We start from the raw sequence: 20,664 nt of genomic DNA, 5'->3' as shown, positions 1-20,664 counted from the left end.
AGAAAGAAAGAAAGAAAAGAAAAAGGAAAAATAGGGTTTAAAGGTTCCAAATTAATTTGGTAAGTTAATTTAGTTCATTTTCTTATGATTTTTGAGTTTTTGGAATCTTAGAGAAAAATAGTACTTGTTTTAAATAAAAATTTTAAAAGTCATTAGATTTCTAAGTTTGGTTCATGTTGAATAAAATGATGGAATTGAGGGTTTATTTGATAAAAATTTTGATAGGAATTGAATAAATGATTGAATCGTAAACTAAGTTATAAGTTTTGAGTTTTAGGGATTAAATGGAAATAAATTTGAAATTATGAAAATATGCTGAAAATTTAATAGTTAAGTATGAGTTTGGACAAAATTTAAATAGAAATAAAGTATGAATTAAGATAAAAAGTAAGTGAATTTAGTTAGGATAAAATTGAAATTAAAGTAAATCAACATTTTGTACTAAGACTATTTTGGACAGCAGCAGTAGTCTTAGTTTGAAAAATCACCAAAAATTATATAAATTAAATTATAGGATGAATAAAATATGAAATTAAATCTTATTGAGTCTAGTTTCTTATAGAAGAAATGATATAAGCAATTGAATTGTAAATTAAGAGATATAATGAATTTTGTGAGACAAGGTCAGAATAAATTCGGATTCCCCTATTCTGAATTTGAAAAATCACAAAAAATTGAAGAAAAATAATTAGAGGCTTAAAGTTATATGTTTAAAATCTTTAATGGGTCTATTTTCAGGAGAAATCAACGGGAATAATATCCGAGTTCTGTACTGTGATATAATTAATTTCTAGTGAAGAATGGTCGGAATTATTTGACAGCAGAATAGGGGCAACTTTAAAGAATAAATTGTACTTATTGGCTTAACTAAAAATTTTAAAAATTTTATGGTAAGAAGATATGTGAGTCTAGTTTCAGGGAAAATTAGTGGATCTTAATTTGGAGTTTCCTAGCTTAAGATATAAATGATTTAGTAATGACTCAAGTAGACAGCTTTGAATGAACATATAAGTAAATAGTGGAATTATGTGTATAAAAATGGTTAATTTTGCATGTTTAGGCTCATGGATTAAATTGAATTGTGTTATATTGATGATTATAAATTATTATTATTTTCGTAATTAACAAAGAATCCAAGACATCGGCGCACAAAGGAGAAAGCTATCGTGGATTAAAACGAGAAATTTACGGTTTGTATTACTATAATTCAAATTTCTTTTTATTAAATGTTTTATATCAATTCTATATTTAATAAGTGAATTATAAGGTAAGTATTGATATTTGAGTTGAATGAGAATTGAATTGAATGGTGAATGTGTATGTATAATTGAATTGTAAATTGATTTGAATGTGAAAATTTTAATTGAAAAGTAATCTTGGAATGGAAATGAAAGTGAATTGAGAATTGAGAATTGAAATACCCTATTAAACTAGTCGGATATAATTGGCATGCCATAGGATCTGGAAGTGTACAGGAATTTGCCGGCTTTACTGATCAGGCACTTTGTGTCGTATTTCAGGCACCTCGTGTGTCGTTTTAGGCACTTTATGTGTCGTATATTGATCAGGTACTACATACCGTTTTAGATATAATGTGCTGTACTGGTTTATTGGGTTGGAATTCGTGTATCCGTCAAAGTCCGAATTTGTCAATAAGGTGAATATCTAAGATGATAAATTTAAAATAAATTGATTGATTATATTATTGAAATATTGAAAGAAACGAAAAAATTGAATAGTGGATTGAAATTGAGATTGAAAATGAAAAGCATGAACTTAATGTTCATGTAGTGATTGAAATTGTTACATGTAATATGTGATGGAAACTGAAGAATAGATAAAAATTGTATCGTTATTATTAATTAATGAAAGTTTAAGAATGAATTGATATTTGTGAAATTAGATAGTTACATGTTTGGTAATTAAAATTATTTATTGCTATTATAATTTAAATTATGGCAATACCACTGAGTACGGAATACTCAATAATGCGGTTGTTTCGTCTTGCAGTTAATAGGAGTCTAGTATCTCGGTCCAGCATTTGAACGATCCCGACTCTAGCAAATTTTGGGTGATGTTTTCTTTCTTAATTGAAAGTGGCATGTACTAGGTGTATAAGTTATATAGTTATACGTGTAAAGTTGGTTATAAGAATGGTATACCATATTTTGTTATTCGTTTGATAAAATGGTAAATATTATACTATATAATTTGGATTAATATTATGAATGTTTAGTTATTAAATGACTATGTTAATGAATTGATTATGATTTAGATATATGTAGGTTTAAATTGTTTTTGATTGTGCCATTAGTTTTGAATTAGTTGGTTTTTGGTTTGAATTTGCAGGGGGTTTTATGTAAAAATTAAGAAGAGATGCTGTCGAAAGTTTTGTAAAAATAAAAAAAAATAAATAAAAAAAATCTCTGAATACTCGAACAAGTCCCGTTCCATTCCACTATAGGGACATAATTCTTCAATTATACTATGAATGTTATAATAATTGTAAAATATTCATAAGTTGTCCGATATATCTGGTAATGCCTCGTAGCCCTATTTCGGTGACGGTTTGGGGTTAGGGAGTGTTACACGTTGATTGTATTCTTTGACTGAGTTCAATAGCTTTTGGTTAAAGAGATGGTTACCATGGTGGTTGTTAAGCTTTTTGGGAGAAATATTAGCTACACCACCCTACACAACAAGATTTAAAATTTATGGTGACCGTCCATACCATGGTTGCTTTTTATTGAAATACATAAGTAACGATGACATTGAAAAAGTTCTTACCCAAGGGCCATGGGTCATATTCGAACAATATTTAATTGTCTAGCCGTGGACAGTGGACTTTAGTTCCTTCTAACCTTTTCAAAATATTGTCATTACATGGATTAGACTACTTGGTTTATTGGGGTTCCTATGTAAGAAGATCTTAGAAGAGATTGGTGGTTTAATTGATCAAGTGACAAAGACAGATTACAACATAGACAGTAGATTGAGGGGGCAATTTGCTCGAATGACGGTTTTCCTTAACCTTGACAAACTTTTGCTTCCGCATATTCTGGTAAATGAAACAATACGAGTTAAATATGAGGCTTTGCCTTTGGTTTGTTTTGGTTGCAACAGGTATGGTCACTTGAAGACCCTGTACCCTTACTCAGAGAGTTTGGGGGTTCAACTAATGGAGAAGGAGGTGACACTGGTCGAAAGTGCCAAAGGGAAAGAAGAAGAGACATTCGGGCCATGGATGGTGGTTGATAGAAAATCACAAAGACTTCAATGATAAATGGTTTAAGAAAAAAATTTTGATTTTAATACTTTAAGTAGTGTGGGGAGTGGGTCGACTAAGAAAGACAAGATGCCGAAACCAACAGCAGGCGCAATTGGTGGGTAACACAATAAAGTAATAGGTAAAGCTGGAAACGCTAAATAGGGATATGGGCTAAATTGTGTTGTTGTATTATTGGGCTTGGGTAACCCTCTTGTGGGAGCATCGTCTAGATTACATACAAGAAATTTTGGGTCGCGTAAGATAGCCCAAAGTTGAAGCTAAAAAGGGTCACGATTTTAAGGCTGCTGCAGCCACTCCACGCTTGAGGGGTCCATCGATTGGCGTTAGTGTTGGACCTGATTTGAGCAACGTTGTGCCTTATCTAAATGGTCTTCTAATTAATAAAATGGGATCCAAAATTCCTACTGGTTCGAATCAAAATGGAAAAATTCATTTAGCAGCCGAATCAACAGCTATCAATTTTGATAATTCCAACAATGTTGTTCCATCCATGGAAGTTGGTAAGGTTTCGAATTGCCTTTTTAGCAACCTGTTTGTCACAAACTCACATATAAATCCTAATTTTGAGGGTTCGTTAAGCTCGAGGTGCCTATTAATAATGGTTTGCTAGACACAGTTAAACACTCTGCCATCACTCTTAAGGATTATTCGGATCTGAATATTATTAATTGCGATGGTGGTAGTAGTCTTGGAGAATTGGGAGAAAGAGGTCCAGGTTTTAAGGGGATCGGGGTCCAAAGGAATGTCTATCAAAAGCGAAAGAAATCTCAACAGAACCATCAAGGGTCATGGTGGTCATTTCAAAGTTGCTGGTAATTCTCAAGTCCCTCTAGCAGATGCGATTATCATCCATGGTTGAATTGATTAATGACCAAATTGGGACGAATTGCGATACTGATGCAATGTGTGTTATTAAGGATATCCAGAAGGAACCAAAAATCCCAAAGTAGTGGAGGTATGGTTTTCTAATCTCTTTTCATATAAATTTATGAATTTAACTATTTTTCATGGAATTGTCAAGGGTGCGAATAGAAAATTTCCTTGTATTTTTCATGAATACAACCATGAGCACAACCAGATATTCTGAGGTTATTAGAAACTAGAGTTAGTCAAAGTAAAGTAGACTTGGTCATTGTTAAATTGGGTTTTGAGTTTTCTCATTGTGTAGAAGTTATTGGATTTTTTGGAGGCATTTGTATTGGTTGAAAGAATTCAGTAAAAGTTGAAATTGTTTGAACTCATCCTTAATTTGTCTTGGTTCAAGTCTATACTCTTCAAGTGGCTTACCTTATTTTTTATCACCTTTGTCTATGGGAATCCTAATAGATATAAGAGAAGAAATCTTTGGGATGATTTAAATACGGCTATTCTTAATATGTTTACCCTTTAAATGGCAATCAGAGACTTTAACGCTATTCTTTTCCCTAGTGAAAAGAAAGGTGGGCGACATACTAGGAAGAAGTGTTCTTTTTTAGGGGGATTTTATGGATTCTAATGATTTGAATGATTTGGGTTTTCGTGGTCCCTCTTTCACTTGGCTTAGAGGCAAGATCCATGAATGTCTCGATAGGGTTATTGGTAATAATGTGTAGCTTATTGCATTTCCTCATGGTTTGGTAAGTCATCTCTCGCTAATCAAGTCTGACCATAGGCCTTTACTCCTTATTCTGATACTTGAGGCCAACTTACCCAAAGGTAGATCATTCAGATTTGTTGCTAGACGGGTTGAACACCCAAACTTTTTGGAGTTTGTTAAGGATAATTGGGGATTTAAGGGAAACATGACTACTTCCTTTGATCAATTTACCTCCAATATTAATCATTGGAACAAATCAGTAAATGGTCATATTAGAAATCGTAAAAGACATCTAGTACAAAAATTATCTTATATTTAGAGGCAGATGGACCGAACAAATTTTGATTTGTTGAAACAATTAGAAATAGAGGTTCGTGAAGACTTGGAGAATGTTTTATATCATGAAGAGCTCATTTGGTGACAAAAAACAAGGTTTGATTGGCATTTTTTTGGAGACCAAAATACAAAATTCTTCTACAAGCATACACTCTAGAGGAGAAAACAGATCACTACTCTAAAAAATGATAATGGAGAGTAGGTTTTGGATGAGGAGTCCCTTTGGTCTGAAGTTATTTCATTTTTTCAAAAACTTTATAATAAGATATTAAGTATTACAGGGAGACTTTCTTCTAGTTTTTTTTCCTATTTTGGGGTTTGATGATGCTCAACTCTTGCGAAAAGAGGTCACTAATGAGGAGATTAAAAAATACCTATTTGATATGGCTTCTTTAAGGGCACCTGGTAATGATAGGTTCCATGTCTTATTCTTCCAGAATCAATAGGACCAAATTGGTAGTACAGTTTGTAACTAGGTTAAGATGGTTTTTGTTGGGAAAGCTATTGATCCGAATTTGAATGATACTTTAATTGTTTTCATACCAAAGGTTCATAATCTTGAAAATTTTTCCCAGTTTAGGCCCATAAGTTTATGCAGTGTTCTTTATAAACTGGTGATGAAAGTTATCGCCAACCGATTTAAAGTTGTCTTTCCAAGGATAATTTTACAAGAGCAAGCTGGTTTTGTAACAAGTAGGAATGTCACAAATAATGTTCTTATAGCTCAAGAGATAATACATTCCATGAAAAGCAAGCAAAAGAACATGAACTAGATGGCCATAAAGAACGATCTCGAGAAGGCATATGACTAATCGCCTCTGGACGTACCAACGTCCAGAGTAAAAATATTACACAAAAGATATGTGAAAGGTCAAAAAGAGAAGAGTTTAATAAACTATCCTAAAAACATAAAAGGAAATTAAACAAACGGAAGGTAAGAAATTAAATAAGGATATATATATATATATATATATATATATATATATCAAATCTGGGCATGTGTGATCAGCTCGTTTTGGTAATTCTAATCGTCTGCCGTCTCGAGCTTTTCTTGTTCAATCAACTAGTCAATATCTCAGCAAGATCTTTCGATACATCCACTGAAATACTGAGTCAATAGGGACTACTTATCTTCCGACCTCACAATCTAAACTGGTTCATTGTTAAGATGTTCAAGGATAGGTCATACCAATTTTGGATTAATTCCACCTTGATCACTTCTTAGGGTTGTCAAGCTTAGGGTTTAGGTTCTTCCTCTCCTGAACAGCTAATTCGTTATGAAATCCCTACAAAACAGTTAATTATTCATACCTCCACTCACTAATCTCCCACAGGAAGATTAGTTTCTCATGGATCTAATAAACAATATTAACTTGAATAATAAACATAAAGAACAATTTCGAGAATAAAGTTTAGAATAAACATGATTATATTAAATTAAAGCATAGAATGCTCACAGAGTTTGAGCATAGTTTCAAAATATGATTTCTTCTTGAAAATAAATAACAAGAATGGAAATAATTTTTAAACCCTAGAAGAAAAGAAAACTAAAATCTAAAACTAAAGAGAAAATTATCCAAAGGGAAAGGTGTCCATAACATGTGTTAGTTGAGCCTATTCACAGACTTGGGATAGTCATCGTCCTTAACCATAGGTCAGTTGACCTTCCCGAGTTTAAAGTTGAATTGTGCGGGCTAAAACGCCCCTGGCTTGTATTAATTTCTTGTACAGAGGCGACGTCGCGACATACCAGGTCTTGTGTCGCGACATCGAGGGCAGTATGCTGAACTTTTGGGTGTCTTCAGGGGTATGTTGCTACATCCTCAGGCTAGATCTAATCATTTAATTCTACTAACCCAATTTTCAGGATGTGAAAACTTTCATTCTCTAAAAAGAATTTCATTCTCATAAGTTACTTGAACCAAACAGCTAAGGATTGTGACGTTTCATCACATCCTCGAATTCCCAAGTAGACTCCTTCGTTTTTTGGTTACGCCACAAAACTTTAACAATTCATTTTTCAATGATACTAGAAACGGTGATTTCGGAATTTAGTATTTCAATGATCAAGTCAGTAAATATTATTTAATAATTTTAAATAATATTTACTAGTTATTATAGTTTTTTTATTGAATTTTAATCAGATAATTTTTGTTAATTGGTCCGTTAGTCAAGGTACAAGTGGTGCGTATCGAAAATTAGTGGATTTAGAAAATGAGGTATTGGGGCATCGTTTTCATAAACCAAGCTCATAAATATTAGTGTTGAATTTTCTAAAAAGCTATTATATAAGTGAATTAAAATTTGGTTCAAGACCTTTGACGTTTAGGTGGTTAATTAAAGAAAATGACTAAATTGTAAAAGATGTAAAACTTGATCACTATTAAATTTTATTAATTAAATGACTTATTTAGTACATGTGAGAGGACTTATATAGTAATTAGACCATAAAGGATTGACATGGACAATTAATGCTTTATTTTTACTTTAATTATATGATAATATTATAATAAATTAAAATTAAAAGTTAATAATACATGAAAATAAGGTAAACCCCACCATCATCTTTATTCTCTTTCACTTTCAAACTAAAAACTCCATAGATGAAAGCTTGGAGCATGCGGTTAATTTGGATGCTTGCATGTAAGTCCTTAGGCTATCCGTTTTTCATAAGTTTTATGTTTTTGAAATTGTTGCAACTAGGTCGAACTAACATGTATCTCTATTTTCAAAACTGTAAAAACTTTTTAAAATTACCATTGATAATTTTTGCATGTTCTTTGTAACGACATGTTTTCAGTTATGTCGAGAGTAAAGGCTCCAAGACCACAATTCCGGCTAATGAGTTAATATTTTTAATTAATTAGTATTTATATAGTATTATATATGTCGTATAAAAGTTTGGTGGTACAATTTTAAGGTTTAAGTAGCTAATTAAGTAAAAAGGGCTAAAGTGTAAAAATACAAAAGTTGAAGTTTATTAGTAAATAAATTAATAATTATAAAAAGAAAGTTCAATGGACTTGGGAGATAATAAAACCAATTCCCAAGATAGTGGAGGTGTATGAGTGGTTTTGTTGTAAATTTAGTATTTTTAAATTGTTAAAATAGTAATTAAGTTAAACTAAAAGAAAGAAAATAAAAATAAAATAAAGGATTATCATTCTTTTCTTTTGTTCCTTCACCGTAAGAAAGAAGAAAGACACCATTGTAGAAGGATTAAAGCTTTAGGGTTGCTATTTGTGCATGCATATTAGTGAATTAGGCCCCGTTGTTTATAAATTTGGTATTTTTGTAATTATTGAAGCCTAACCAACTTAATCTAGAGATTTATTTGTTAAATCACGGAATGTACCACCCTCTACCCTATCTGTCATCGGAACAGGGTACGAGGCATTACCGGAACTTATCGAATCATTATTAATTAGGGGAAGAAGTAAAACAAAGTAAACATGTAATATTTAATAAATTCGTATGACATGGTAATTAACTTATCGCTTCTCTATATTTAACATAATAATGCAAAACATAATTATTCGAATTGATCATGAGCCCTAATTCCTATTTTCATCACATTGTTAGTCATATAATTCATATAAATATAAAGAAATATATATGGGCTGAACTTTCATTAAATTTCTCATATGCATATAATTTTACACATCATTTATTCATATAACTTATAACAATCATATCTATGTATTTTAAATACGCTTTCATAACAATTTGTCTTGATTTCAAACTATCTTACATTAGAGCTTTACTCATCAAATCATTTGAAATACTATCTTTATACAAATAGTACACTTGAGTTGCACAATTCTATAATTATGAACGAACACATTTATAAAATATATTTCATGTTCATATATCATAGTCTCATGTCTCCATATATCAAATATATAACCATCATTTTCTTGTGTTTTAGATAAATACATGTAACCATACATAAGCATGCCATTCACTATTTCTTCCTATCTATCACAATTTCAAATGACAGATTCATGTGAATGAGTTCAATAATAACCATGAAAATACTTACCACATTCTTTCACACATGTTCCACTTATAACATATTTTTTTTTATATTTGGCTTGACATTTACTAAGTAATATCGGATATTCATTTATTATGCAATATCAAATATTCAAATTATTCTTTAACATTTATAACTTTTAATTCAAACATGAATTTATAACATTTTTTATTTTAATAAAGTTTAACATTTACCAAATATAATGGAGCATGTGATCAATTTATGCATAAGTCACTCACATATTTTCCTCCTCCTACTCTCCATTCGACATCCTTAATGTATATAACACACTTATAAGTAACATTATCTATAATTTCACTATTTACTTATATTTATATTCGAAAGCTGTCCATCCGTGTCATAGTCACAAAATTATTTTTAACTTGAGCCATGGAGCTCTAAATTAAGATCCGCTAATTGTCCCAGAAACTAGACTTACATATCTTCTTACCATAAAATTTTCAGAATTTTTGGTTTAGCCAATAAGTACAGATTATTCTTTAAAGTCACCCCTATTCTGCTGTTCTGACCCTTCTTCACTAAAAACTAATTATCTCCTCGTACGAGATTCGAATAATGTTCCTGTTTGTTTCTCTTGAAAATAGTTTCATTCAGGATTCGAAACATATAAATTTAAGCCCTTAATTATTTTTTTCAATTTTTTATTATTTTTCAAATTTAGAACAGTGGGAACCTGAAATCATTATGACCTTATCTTACAAAATTTATTATATCTTATGATTTACAATTCCATTGTTTACATCGTTTTTTCTATAAGAAACTAGACTCAATAAGCTTTAATTTCATATTTTATTCATCCTCTCATTCGATTTCTACAATTTTGGTGATTTTTCAAAGTTAGACTACTACTGCTGTCAAAAACAGTTTTAATGCAAAATGTTGATTTCCATTTTACCCCAAATTTCACATTCATACAATTCAGTCCTTACTCAATCAACCCCTCAATTGAGCTAATTTTTCTCAATTAATACATTATTCTATCATTTTAAACTACTTCATAACCCCTGAAAGTCAGAACTTTAGCACTAGACCTTAATTCCAAATTCTTTCATAATTAGGTCCTAAAATCAATTTCCATCAATTTCACTTGATAAAATCATCATATATCAAAATTAAAGCTTCAATTATATTCATTCATCATATGCTTCTAGTACTCATCCATAGAAACTTTAAAAATTAGCCATGGAATCAAAAAATAATGACATAGTAAATTGGACCCAATTGCAAAAGTCCAAAATTTTAGAAATTTCAAGGAGAAAGCAAGAATTAAACTTACATGAAGCTAGAGTGTGAAAACCAGCTTGAACCCTCGTCCATGGCTATTTTTAAGCTGATGAAAATGAAGAAAAAATGAAGAGAATTCTAGATATTCCAATTTGGTCCCATTTTTATTTAGCTAATTTTGGTAATTTTCTAATTTTGCCCTTATTTCACCCATTTCCTGATTTTTTCTTAGCCATTGCCGCCCAAAATATCTCCTTTGGGTTTATTTTCACTTTAGGTCCTTCCTCATTTGATAATTGAGCTATTTAATCCTTCTAGTAACTTTTACATCTTTTTCAATTTAGTCCTTTTTATTTAATTAATCACCCAAACGGTAAAATTTTTTAACGAAATTTTAATACAAACTTATTGAAACTCTTTAAATATTTATAAAAATATTTATGGCTCGGTTTGTAACACCGAGATCTCAATACTTTTTTTTCTAAATTTTTTGACCAAACAAATCTTTATAAAACACAATTTACTATTTCAAAAACTTCTAAAAGCTATATTTGGTTCATAAGTATTAAATAATATAATCTACGAGTTTATTTTTTGGATTTGGTGGTTTCAAACCACTATTTCTGACATCGCTGAAATTTGGGCTATTACATGGAAAGTTAGGGACTTTTTTTTTTTAATGTAATAGCCTTTGAATTGGAGGGGGATGAGTTCACAAGTTTTATGGTTTAAATTAGTTATTTTGTATGGGAATTCTTGCTAGTTCTAAATTTTAGGATTTGAATGTTATAAAGTTGAAAAATGTAAGGGCTAAATTGTAAATTTTAGTTGTTTTGGAGTTATATAAAGCTCTTGAAGTGTTCGGCTGATAGAATTAAAAATTTATAGTATATAATTTGATATTTTTGATAATGAAGATTAAATTGTACTCAAGATAAAAGTTTTTAGGTAATTATGTAATTATTGTTGAAGAGATGATTATATGATTTTAGAGGTTAAAATATTTAATTGGGAATGATTGAATTTGTTGAATTCAGATCAAGAAAAGAACCAATCAGGAACTAACCGAGGAAAAACCAAAGTAACGGAGTAATCGTTGGTCTCGTGTGGAATTGATTTTATCAAGGTAAGTTCGTAGTCCTTGAACTTGAACTCTATTTTATTTATTCTAACTAATTTAATTGTTACATTGTTATTTAATTATAATCTTATACGTAATTTGGTTATTCCAATTGAATTGGGAATTATGGAATTGTATATATATATATGATCTTGGAATACAATCAAATATTTATTTATAGTTATTTGTTGCAAATGATTGAATTATGAAACAAGGAATTATGTATTTTGTAATTATGTATGTGACTGTCAGTTTATTCGATTAACGATGGGCTTAAATCTTTGTTGATTTATTCGATTAGTACAAGGCACATCTACTGTCGGTTTATCCGACTAGCACTGGGCATAAATCTTTGTCAGTTTATTCGACTAGTGCTGGGCACACATTTGACATTGTCAGTTTATCCGACTAGCGTTGGGCACAAAACATTTTTGGTTTATCCAGCTAGTGCAAGGCACACCTATCGTCGGTTTATCCAACTAGCACTAGGTGAAAAACTTGGTTACGGTTTATCCCTCAAGTACCAGGTGCCAATAACAGGTTGGTCGATATTGATGATATTAAATCAATCCCTTGAAGATGGTTGGTAAATGAGAGATAGCTTGAATTGTATATGAAATATTCATGATGAACTTATGGCGCACTATATGGTATAACTATTACATGTTAGATATTTTGAATTGATGGATTATTAAAAACATATGTATTTCTTTGAATTAATGAAATTATTCATTATTTGATTATCTTTTTGTGTGCAGGTTAGGTATCTATATTTTTTACTATCGACTCAACATCCAATGACAATCCCAAACTCAATGTTGGTGGCATATTTCTTTTTGTGTCTTGGCATGTACCTAGGATGATAATGTTTTTAGTTATATTTTTTTGGTTTATAGATTAATCTAGTGAATGCTACATATATGGAAAGTGTCATGTAAACTTTGAATGATGTTTATTTTAAGGTAAATTCTTGTATATAAGTGCTTTTTGTTGCATATGTAATTATTATCTATAATAGTGATCCTAATGAAATGGTTGATTTTTGTATGCATGTTTTTGAATTGTTTGAGTTGAAATCTTAATGCTAGGTTTAGATTATGATGTGTGTAGTGGTAACTTGATATGATTCAATATGAGTTTCTTGAGCTTAAATAAAAAACATTTGGTATAATACTTGTGACATGAGAACATAGCCTTGCTTTAGATTGATTTGGTGTTTGAATTGAGGTGCCATTCGAGGCACATTGGTTAGATATTTGGATGTTTTCATAGGTGAAATTATAGCCTCTTTCTTCATGGATGAACTTAGCATGAAATGAATTTGTTAAGGATGAGTTTTACAACTTTTGAAAAAAAGTATAGAGATTTGGCATTTGCTATCGATACTTGACCATATGAACAGTTTTTAAAACAGACAGAATGTCAAAATGATATCAATTTTTATTTGAGTATCAATATTTTGTTAAAAATATCGATACCATGAAATAAATATCGATACCCTTGTTTTCCCAAGATAACAGAATTAAATTTTGGTGTCGATTTTCAATAAGGTATCGATACCAACTGTAGATTTGAAAATAAATCTTTTAACTCTAAAATTTTTCACTTCAGTCCTTTTCCATGAATAAATCTCCCAAACAAGTACTTATAGATTTTAAATTTTCATTATGCTTTGATTTGATGATTAATGATTGAGAACTTATTTTGTAAAGTGTAATTATAATTATAAAATAATTATGGAGTTTGTTGTAGCACTCTATTACTCAGGTCCGACGATCGGGCCGGGTAAAGGGTGTTACATTTTTTTTATTAAATTTAAGATTTTGAAGATTGGAAATGTTTTAGGACTATTTTGTTAAGTGAATTTTGTTAATTTTGAGTGTGGGGACTAAAATGTGAATATGTTAAAATTGATATGAAATTTCTATAATGAATGTAGAGGGCTTTAAATGAATGAAGATAAATTCAGATAACATGTTTTTGGCTAAATTGTGATAAATGTCTAAGAATGGATAATTGAGTTAAATTATTATATAGATCAAGAAATGGATTAATCGGTCAATAAACGTGGAAAAAGGAAAATTTGCTTAAAATTTCATGGTGTCGTATTCGTTGTTGATTTTATTAGGTAAGTTTCGTATGAGATTTAAATTGTTAATGACTTGTTTGATAGTTAATTGTTGTAATATAATAATTGTTGGCATCGAAAGAACTATAGTGTAAAATACAATGTACATGGTTAATACGAATAGTGATATGATATGAAATGGTTATGAAATATTAATCGGTTAAAGTTACAAATATATGGTTATTTGATATATGTACAAAAATTCCCAAAAGAATGGAAAGATTAAATACGTGATACAAGGCCCTTGTGAACTTAGTGAATAACTAGGATACAATGACATATTATTAGGGTTTTTAATAGTAGGTACTGTGTACCAGTGGTGGATATCTTACTGATGGATAAGATCTTGCATATATTGCGGATTTTGCACAGCTAGTGTGAGTAATATCATGTACCGGTTAATGTCCCGATTTACTAGATACCTTATCAATGGCTAAGATCCTGCATATATTGTGGATTCTTCATAACTAGTGTGAGCAGCATCGGATAACGGTTAATGTATCGATTTATTGGATATCTTGCCGATGGATAAGATTCTGCTTGTGTTGCATATTCTTCACAGCTCCTGTCAGTAGCATCGTGTAACGGTTAATGTCTCGATTTACTGGATACCTTAAATGCTCGAGTAATGGCTTTAAGTCCAACTCAGGGGGTTTGATGATGGATGGTACCATTTTTACCAAATTTGGTGTAATTTGATCCATTTTTTCCTACTTTGTCTCCACCAATCCAGTTGGGTTACCATATGATTATTCTCTTGTTTTGCATTATCTCCTTCTTCCTCTGTTTTGTAGCCTATTAATTCTTGCATGCTAGACTCTAATTGGTTACATTCTTATTTTTTACTTCTTACGGCTTCCAATTCTAGGTTTTTTATTTCATGAATTTCCTTCCAGACAAATTCATTAATGTTGGATTTTTCCAAGATTTCCATTACCTTCTCCTGAGTTTCAGTCCAAATACTTCCCCCAGTCATAATATCAAATTTTCATTTATTTTGACTATCCAAGCTGTAATAGAAATGTTGAATCTGAACTGCAAAATGTATGCCTCCGCTACTTAATACCTTAGTCATCAACAACGCTCGACAAAGAAATAGTTGCACAATATCGACCCAGGTAGTAATAGTGTTCGAAGGGAGTGTTTCTAACCATATTTTTGCCCTTCCCTCTAACGCAAATGGAATCAGCAACAATTTCATAGTTTCTGATGGAATTCTTGCATAGCTAACAGTGTTGCATATATAGTTAAATTTCCTCAAAAATGTTATGGGATCTTCATTAGTGTAATAAAAAAATCTGACATTACAAGTAATTCAGGTTAATAAAGTCAAGTTTAGTTCAAAATGTGTACTATGAATAATAGGTTGAGATATGCTAGGTTGCAACCAAGTTGTATCGAATAAAGCCCCTAGGGCCTACATATTGTTAAAGTGATATACTATTAGAACAAACTGTATCTACAATGTAACAATTTCCTAATTACTCTTTAAAATGCAAAAATTAAAATCAATCTAGTGACATTGCCTCCCTAGCAATGGTGCTAACAAATTGACCACCTCTGAATCTACCAATGTCTAGAGTGTAAATACTACAATAAAATAAAGAAATACGAAATGGTTTCCGTAAGTATACGGGTCGAGTTGTAATACATATTTTACAACAAAGTAAGTGAATACTTCGAGAATAGTACCCAAGGAGGCGAGTACTAAATCAATCTTAACCTGAACACTTAAAGGTCTAATTAATACTTTAAATCAGTTATAATGTGATAGTAAAATAAAAGTTACTTTTTAGGGTTTTTAAATTAATAAAATAAAATAACATAAAAGAATTAAAATTGCAAGAGATATAGAGAAATAAAGTGAATTAAACCTAAAGATAAGTGATTAGCTCGCTTCAGCAATCTCAATCAATTTTCGTCTCGGGTTCTTTATCAATCAACTAGTTGCTTGAAAGAAACAACAATGAATTAAACCTAAATGGTAGAATTAATCATAGGGAATAGACTGAAATAGAGAGTTTAAGAAAATCCTGATTGATATTAACTATAAGAGCGAATCCACAACAATTGATCTCTTTTATGAATCAGAACTCTTGAAAGAAACAAAGAGAAAATAAACTAAAACAATGAAAGTCTAAAGAAAGCAAGAAAACAAAACTTAAACCTAAAAAGAGAATTTAAGGTAATAGGATGATCCCCATAATGTGTGCCAAAAGGGTCTATTTATAGCCTTCAGGTAGCCGTCGTCCTTAACCCTAGGTTAGCTGACGTTCTCGAAATTTAAGCTCAATGTGATGACCAAAATACCTTTGCTTCCTATTTTATTCTCTTCACAGAGTTGATGTCGCGACACACCAAGACCTGTGTCGCTACATAGCAACTAGTCTACTCCTCTCCAACCGTCTTCAAGGTTATGTCGCGACATTAAAGGCTATGTCACGACATTCAAGGCAGTTTCCTACTTTCTCCATTATGTTTTCTATGTTGCAACATCGTATCTCCCATGTTGAGACGTAGCATCCAGTATAGGTCTAAAATGTATTTTAATGGTCTCCTGTACACTCACAAAGTACGTTAGTTCTCCTTTAGGTCTCATTCGGCCCTTAAGATCAATAAAAGACTCAATGTGCACATTTTATTGGATGTAAGTAAAACAAAAGAAACTTACTTAAAACATAATGAAAATGCTTGTATTCGATATCCTTAAATGTGAAGGCTAGTTGAATCTATTACACGAATTACAGTAAATCAGTTTTTCTCGAAGTAAGTATGACAGCTGTGTTTACCTACAATGTCTTGATGATGGTTTTTTTTTATATATTTCATGTTAATGATATGTTGATTGCGACTAAGAATCCATTTAAAATTAATCATCTTAAAACCATGCTTAACTCTAAGTTCGAGATAAAGAATTTAGGTGCAGTAAAGAAAATTTTGGGGATGCAAATTTTGAGAGATAGACATTCCGAGAAATTATTTTTATCGTAACAAAGGTACATCATGAAAATACTTGAGCAATTTAGGATGTAAAATTCAAAGCCGATAAGTATTCATTTATCTACTGATAAACCATAAAAGAAACACATTTTAATCCCATATTTAGCATTTTTTTTGGATGGTTTATCATATAATTTAGTGAATTAGATACTCCTAATCCCTTAATTTCATGTTTTATACTCAGGAGAGCATAGAGGAATAAAAGGAGCATAAAACGGGCTAAAAATAGACAAAACGAGCTATTTGAAGGACCCACACGGCCAAGACAAATTCCACACAGGTGTAGCACTCACACGGGTTGGCCACCTGCCCATGTAGCAGCCCGTGTTGATATCGCTCCCTGTTTCTTAAATTCGCAAAAAAGCCAAATTTGAGGGTTTCTGAGCAGTCTAAAGTCTTTATAAACACACTAAAAGAGGACCTAAGAGGACACACAGGGCAGAGAGAAGAAAATACTCGAAGAGACACCATTGAAGTCATCTCGGAAGCAGGATCTCCTCCAAGACTGAAGTTCTCCCTTCAATTTCTTCCAAAGTTTTTGGGTTTTCTTTATGCTTTGTGGTTTTTCTATTTTTGAGATGTTTCCCCCCATTAGTATGAACTAAATTCCCTAGATACCTAGGGAAGATGAAACCTAAGATGGATCTTATTATTTAATATTCTAAATTTAATGATAAATACTTGTTCTTGTTCTTTATTATGTGTTATTAATTCTTGCTTTAATATTTTTAGGATATTATTCCAAGTTTGATGTGCTTATTCAATGGAGCAAAAGTCCTGTTAAGAGAAGATCTAGCAAAATTAAGCGGAGTTGCATGCAATCCTAGAAATAGGACAACATAAATCTGCATGATTATAGTCAAATCTAATAGGGGAATCCAAATCGAGTAATGCAACAATAGGGGCTTTAATTAGAAAGAGATTTCAGTTAATCAACCTAGAGTCATTGTTCTTAATCTCGAAAGAGATATTAACATAATTTAGGGATTCCTACGGATCAATACAAGTGAATAAATCGTTTAATTCAGAGTAAAAATATTAAGTGAAGTCTAGGTGGATTCTTCCTTGGGTATTGCCCTCATTATTGGTTTATTCGTTTATTTCCTTCACTCTTTGTCGCGTTAAGTAGTTAATTAGTTAGTTAATTTTAGATTAAAATAAATCCCTTATATTTTAGGTTAAATAATAGAAAGGAAGTTAATACTAGTACTTTTAGTCCTTGTGGATATGATACTCGGACTCACTATAACTAATACGACCATTCGATAGGTGCGCTTGCCTTAGTCGTGATCGTAGTCTAGTTTAGTGGTTCATAAAATGATCATCAAGTTTTTGACGTGTTGCGGATATTTAGATATTAGGAACGCTTGATTTTATTACTTTAGCCATTTTATTTTTATTGCAATTTATTTTTGTTTTTATTTTAATTTACTAATTTTTCTTTTATTTGCTTCTCGTAGGTTTCTATAGTTTATGACTAGAAGGAATCCATCGGACCATTATTATTCGATAGTGAAATTGAAAGTACAACTCGTAGAAATCGTAGAGAAATAAGGCACTCGATACCAATACTACGAGGAGATGGATAAAAATCGAATAATCTGCTACCTCCGTGGTTGTCGCAATTCACGTAAATCGAATCCTGCTACTCGTACTATGTACGATTATGCTAAGCCCAATCTTACTGAGGCTGAATCGAGTATTGTTCGACCTATCATCACTGCAAACAATTTTGAACTAAAGCCAAATACAATTCAGACGATCCAACAGTTTATTCAGTTCGATGGTTTGCAAGATGAGGATCCAAAACTCATTTGGCCAACTTTCTAGAATATTGCGACACTTTCATGATCAATGGCATTTCTGACGACGCCATTCGCCTAAGGCTATTTCCCTTCTCGCTAGGAAATAAGGCTAAGTAGTGGTTGAACTACCTACCGCGAGGTTCAATCACTACTTGGGAACAGATGACCGAGAAGTTTCTACTAAAGTACTTTCCATCGGCTAAGATAACCAAATTGAGGAACAATATCTCTTCCTTTGTGCAGATGGATTTAGAGACTTTATACGATGCATGGGAGAGGTATAAGGAATTACAATGAAGGTGTCCTCACTATGGGTTACCTTTATGGATGCAGGTTCAAACTTTCCACAACGGTTTGAACCCCTCAACTAGAAAAATGGTTGATGCAGCTGCCAGTGGAACAATAAATAACAAAACATCTGATGAGGCTTATGAGTTTATAGAGGAGATGTCACTGAATAACTATCAGTGGCAAGTTATGAGAACAAAGCCAACGAAATCAGCTGGTGTTTTCAACCTAGATGCAGTCACCATGCTATCAAACCAGGTAGAAATCTTGAATAAAAAGATTGACGATCTATGTGGTTCTACGCAGGTACATCCAGTGATGCAGTGTGACACGAGTGGATGTGGAATGGCCAATTCAGAATATTTACCCTCCGACCCTAGCATGGAGAATGAGCAAATAAATTATATGGGTAATAATCCTCGACCTCAAAATAATCATTACAGTAACACTTACAATGAAGGTTGGAGGAACCATCCAAATTTCTATAGGAAGGCCAAGGAAATCAGAGACCACCACCCCCTCCAAGCTTCTAACAACAACCTTACTACCAAGAGAAAAATCCAAACCTTGAAGAGATGATGACGAAGTTTATTTCAGTGGTGAAAACCTATTTCCAAAACACTGAAGCTGCACTTTAAAATCAACAAGCATCAATTCAAGGGCTTGAGAATCAAATAGGACACCTGGCTAAGATGATTTCAGAGAGACCACAAGGGAGCCTGCCTAGTAACACCGAACCCAACCCAAAATAGCACGTGAAAGCAGTTACCCTAAGGAGTGAGAAAGTGTTAACTGAATCTGAAAAGAAGCTGCCACAAGAAGCTGCTAGGAAAGAGGATGTTGAGGTAAAACTCGAAATAAGTGAAAAACCGATGCTGAGGGAATATAAACCACCAATCCCTTATCCAGCAAAGTTGAAGAAAGACCGCATGGATGCACAATTCAGTAAATTTCTTGAACTTTTTAAAAAGTTACATATTAACTTACCTTTGTTGAAGCTATTTCGTAGATACCTACATATGAAAAATTTTTGAAGGAGCTTCTAACAAATAAAAGGAAGTTTGAAGAGTTATCTACAGTAGAACTCAACGATGAGTGCTCAGCCATACTCCAAAATAAACTACCAACCAAACTGAAAGATCTAGGAAGTTTTACTATTCCCTGCTTAATTGGTAGTTTAAATGTTGAGAAGGCACTAGCTGATTTAGGCGCTAGTATTAATTTGATGCCTTACAAAATGTTCAAGCAACTTGGCCTTGGGGAACCAAAACCTTCTAGGATGAGTATCCAACTAGCTGATAGATCTGTTAAGTATCCTAAGGGCATTATTGAAGATATACTCGTAAAAGTAGATAAATTCATATTCCCTATTGATTTTGTTATGCTTGACATGGATGAGGATGCTGAAGTGCCTTTAATTTTAGGTCGTCCATTTTTAGCCACTACTAGGGCTGTTATTGACGTGGGTGACGGTAAACTTATGCTTAGGGTAGGTGACGAAGAAATTATCTTTAAGATTTATGATGCCATGAGATTTTCTAGAGAACAAGATGACTCCTGCTATTTTATTGATTCTATTGATCATGTTACTCAAGATTCTTTATAGGAAATCGTTCATAAAGACACGTTGGAACTATGTCTTGCCCAAGAAGAGGAGGTAAATGACGATGATGTTGCGTTAGGTAAGACAAAAACTGAATTAAACCCTAATGAGTCTTCACTGAGACAGAAGAGCTATGAAGGTATTGAGGTAAACAATGAATTAAAATTAAAACCCTCTGTTGAAAAACCTCCTAAATTGGAATTGAAGCAATTACCAAATCACCTAGAATATGCATTTT

At 31.9% G+C, this 20,664-nt stretch overlaps 1 protein-coding gene and 1 non-coding gene across 2 annotated transcripts; one reads left to right on the top strand and one right to left on the bottom strand.

Moving 5' to 3' along the window:
* The first annotated feature begins 3,558 nt into the window (after positions 1 to 3,558).
* LOC108461993 (uncharacterized) lies at positions 3,559 to 12,649 on the top strand. The gene is made up of 5 exons (XM_053023841.1): positions 3,559 to 3,789; positions 3,976 to 4,101; positions 4,207 to 4,244; positions 11,520 to 11,608; positions 12,361 to 12,649. Exons 1-4 carry the CDS (start codon positions 3,675 to 3,677, stop codon positions 11,565 to 11,567), a joined length of 327 nt encoding a protein of 108 aa, XP_052879801.1. The 5' UTR covers positions 3,559 to 3,674; the 3' UTR covers positions 11,568 to 11,608; positions 12,361 to 12,649.
* A 6,096-nt stretch (positions 12,650 to 18,745) lies between these two features.
* Positions 18,746 to 18,852, bottom strand: LOC128287015 (small nucleolar RNA R71). Its single transcript, XR_008277715.1, has one exon. It is a non-coding gene; the product is annotated as a small nucleolar RNA R71 (small nucleolar RNA).
* Between the last annotated feature and the right edge of the window lie 1,812 nt (positions 18,853 to 20,664).

This window comes from Gossypium arboreum, chromosome 13 (assembly GCF_025698485.1).
Source record: "Gossypium arboreum isolate Shixiya-1 chromosome 13, ASM2569848v2, whole genome shotgun sequence".
Lineage (NCBI taxonomy): Eukaryota > Viridiplantae > Streptophyta > Magnoliopsida > Malvales > Malvaceae > Gossypium > Gossypium arboreum.
The sequence above is the reverse complement of the archived record's forward strand: the minus strand, read 5'-3'. Positions and strand labels throughout refer to the sequence as shown.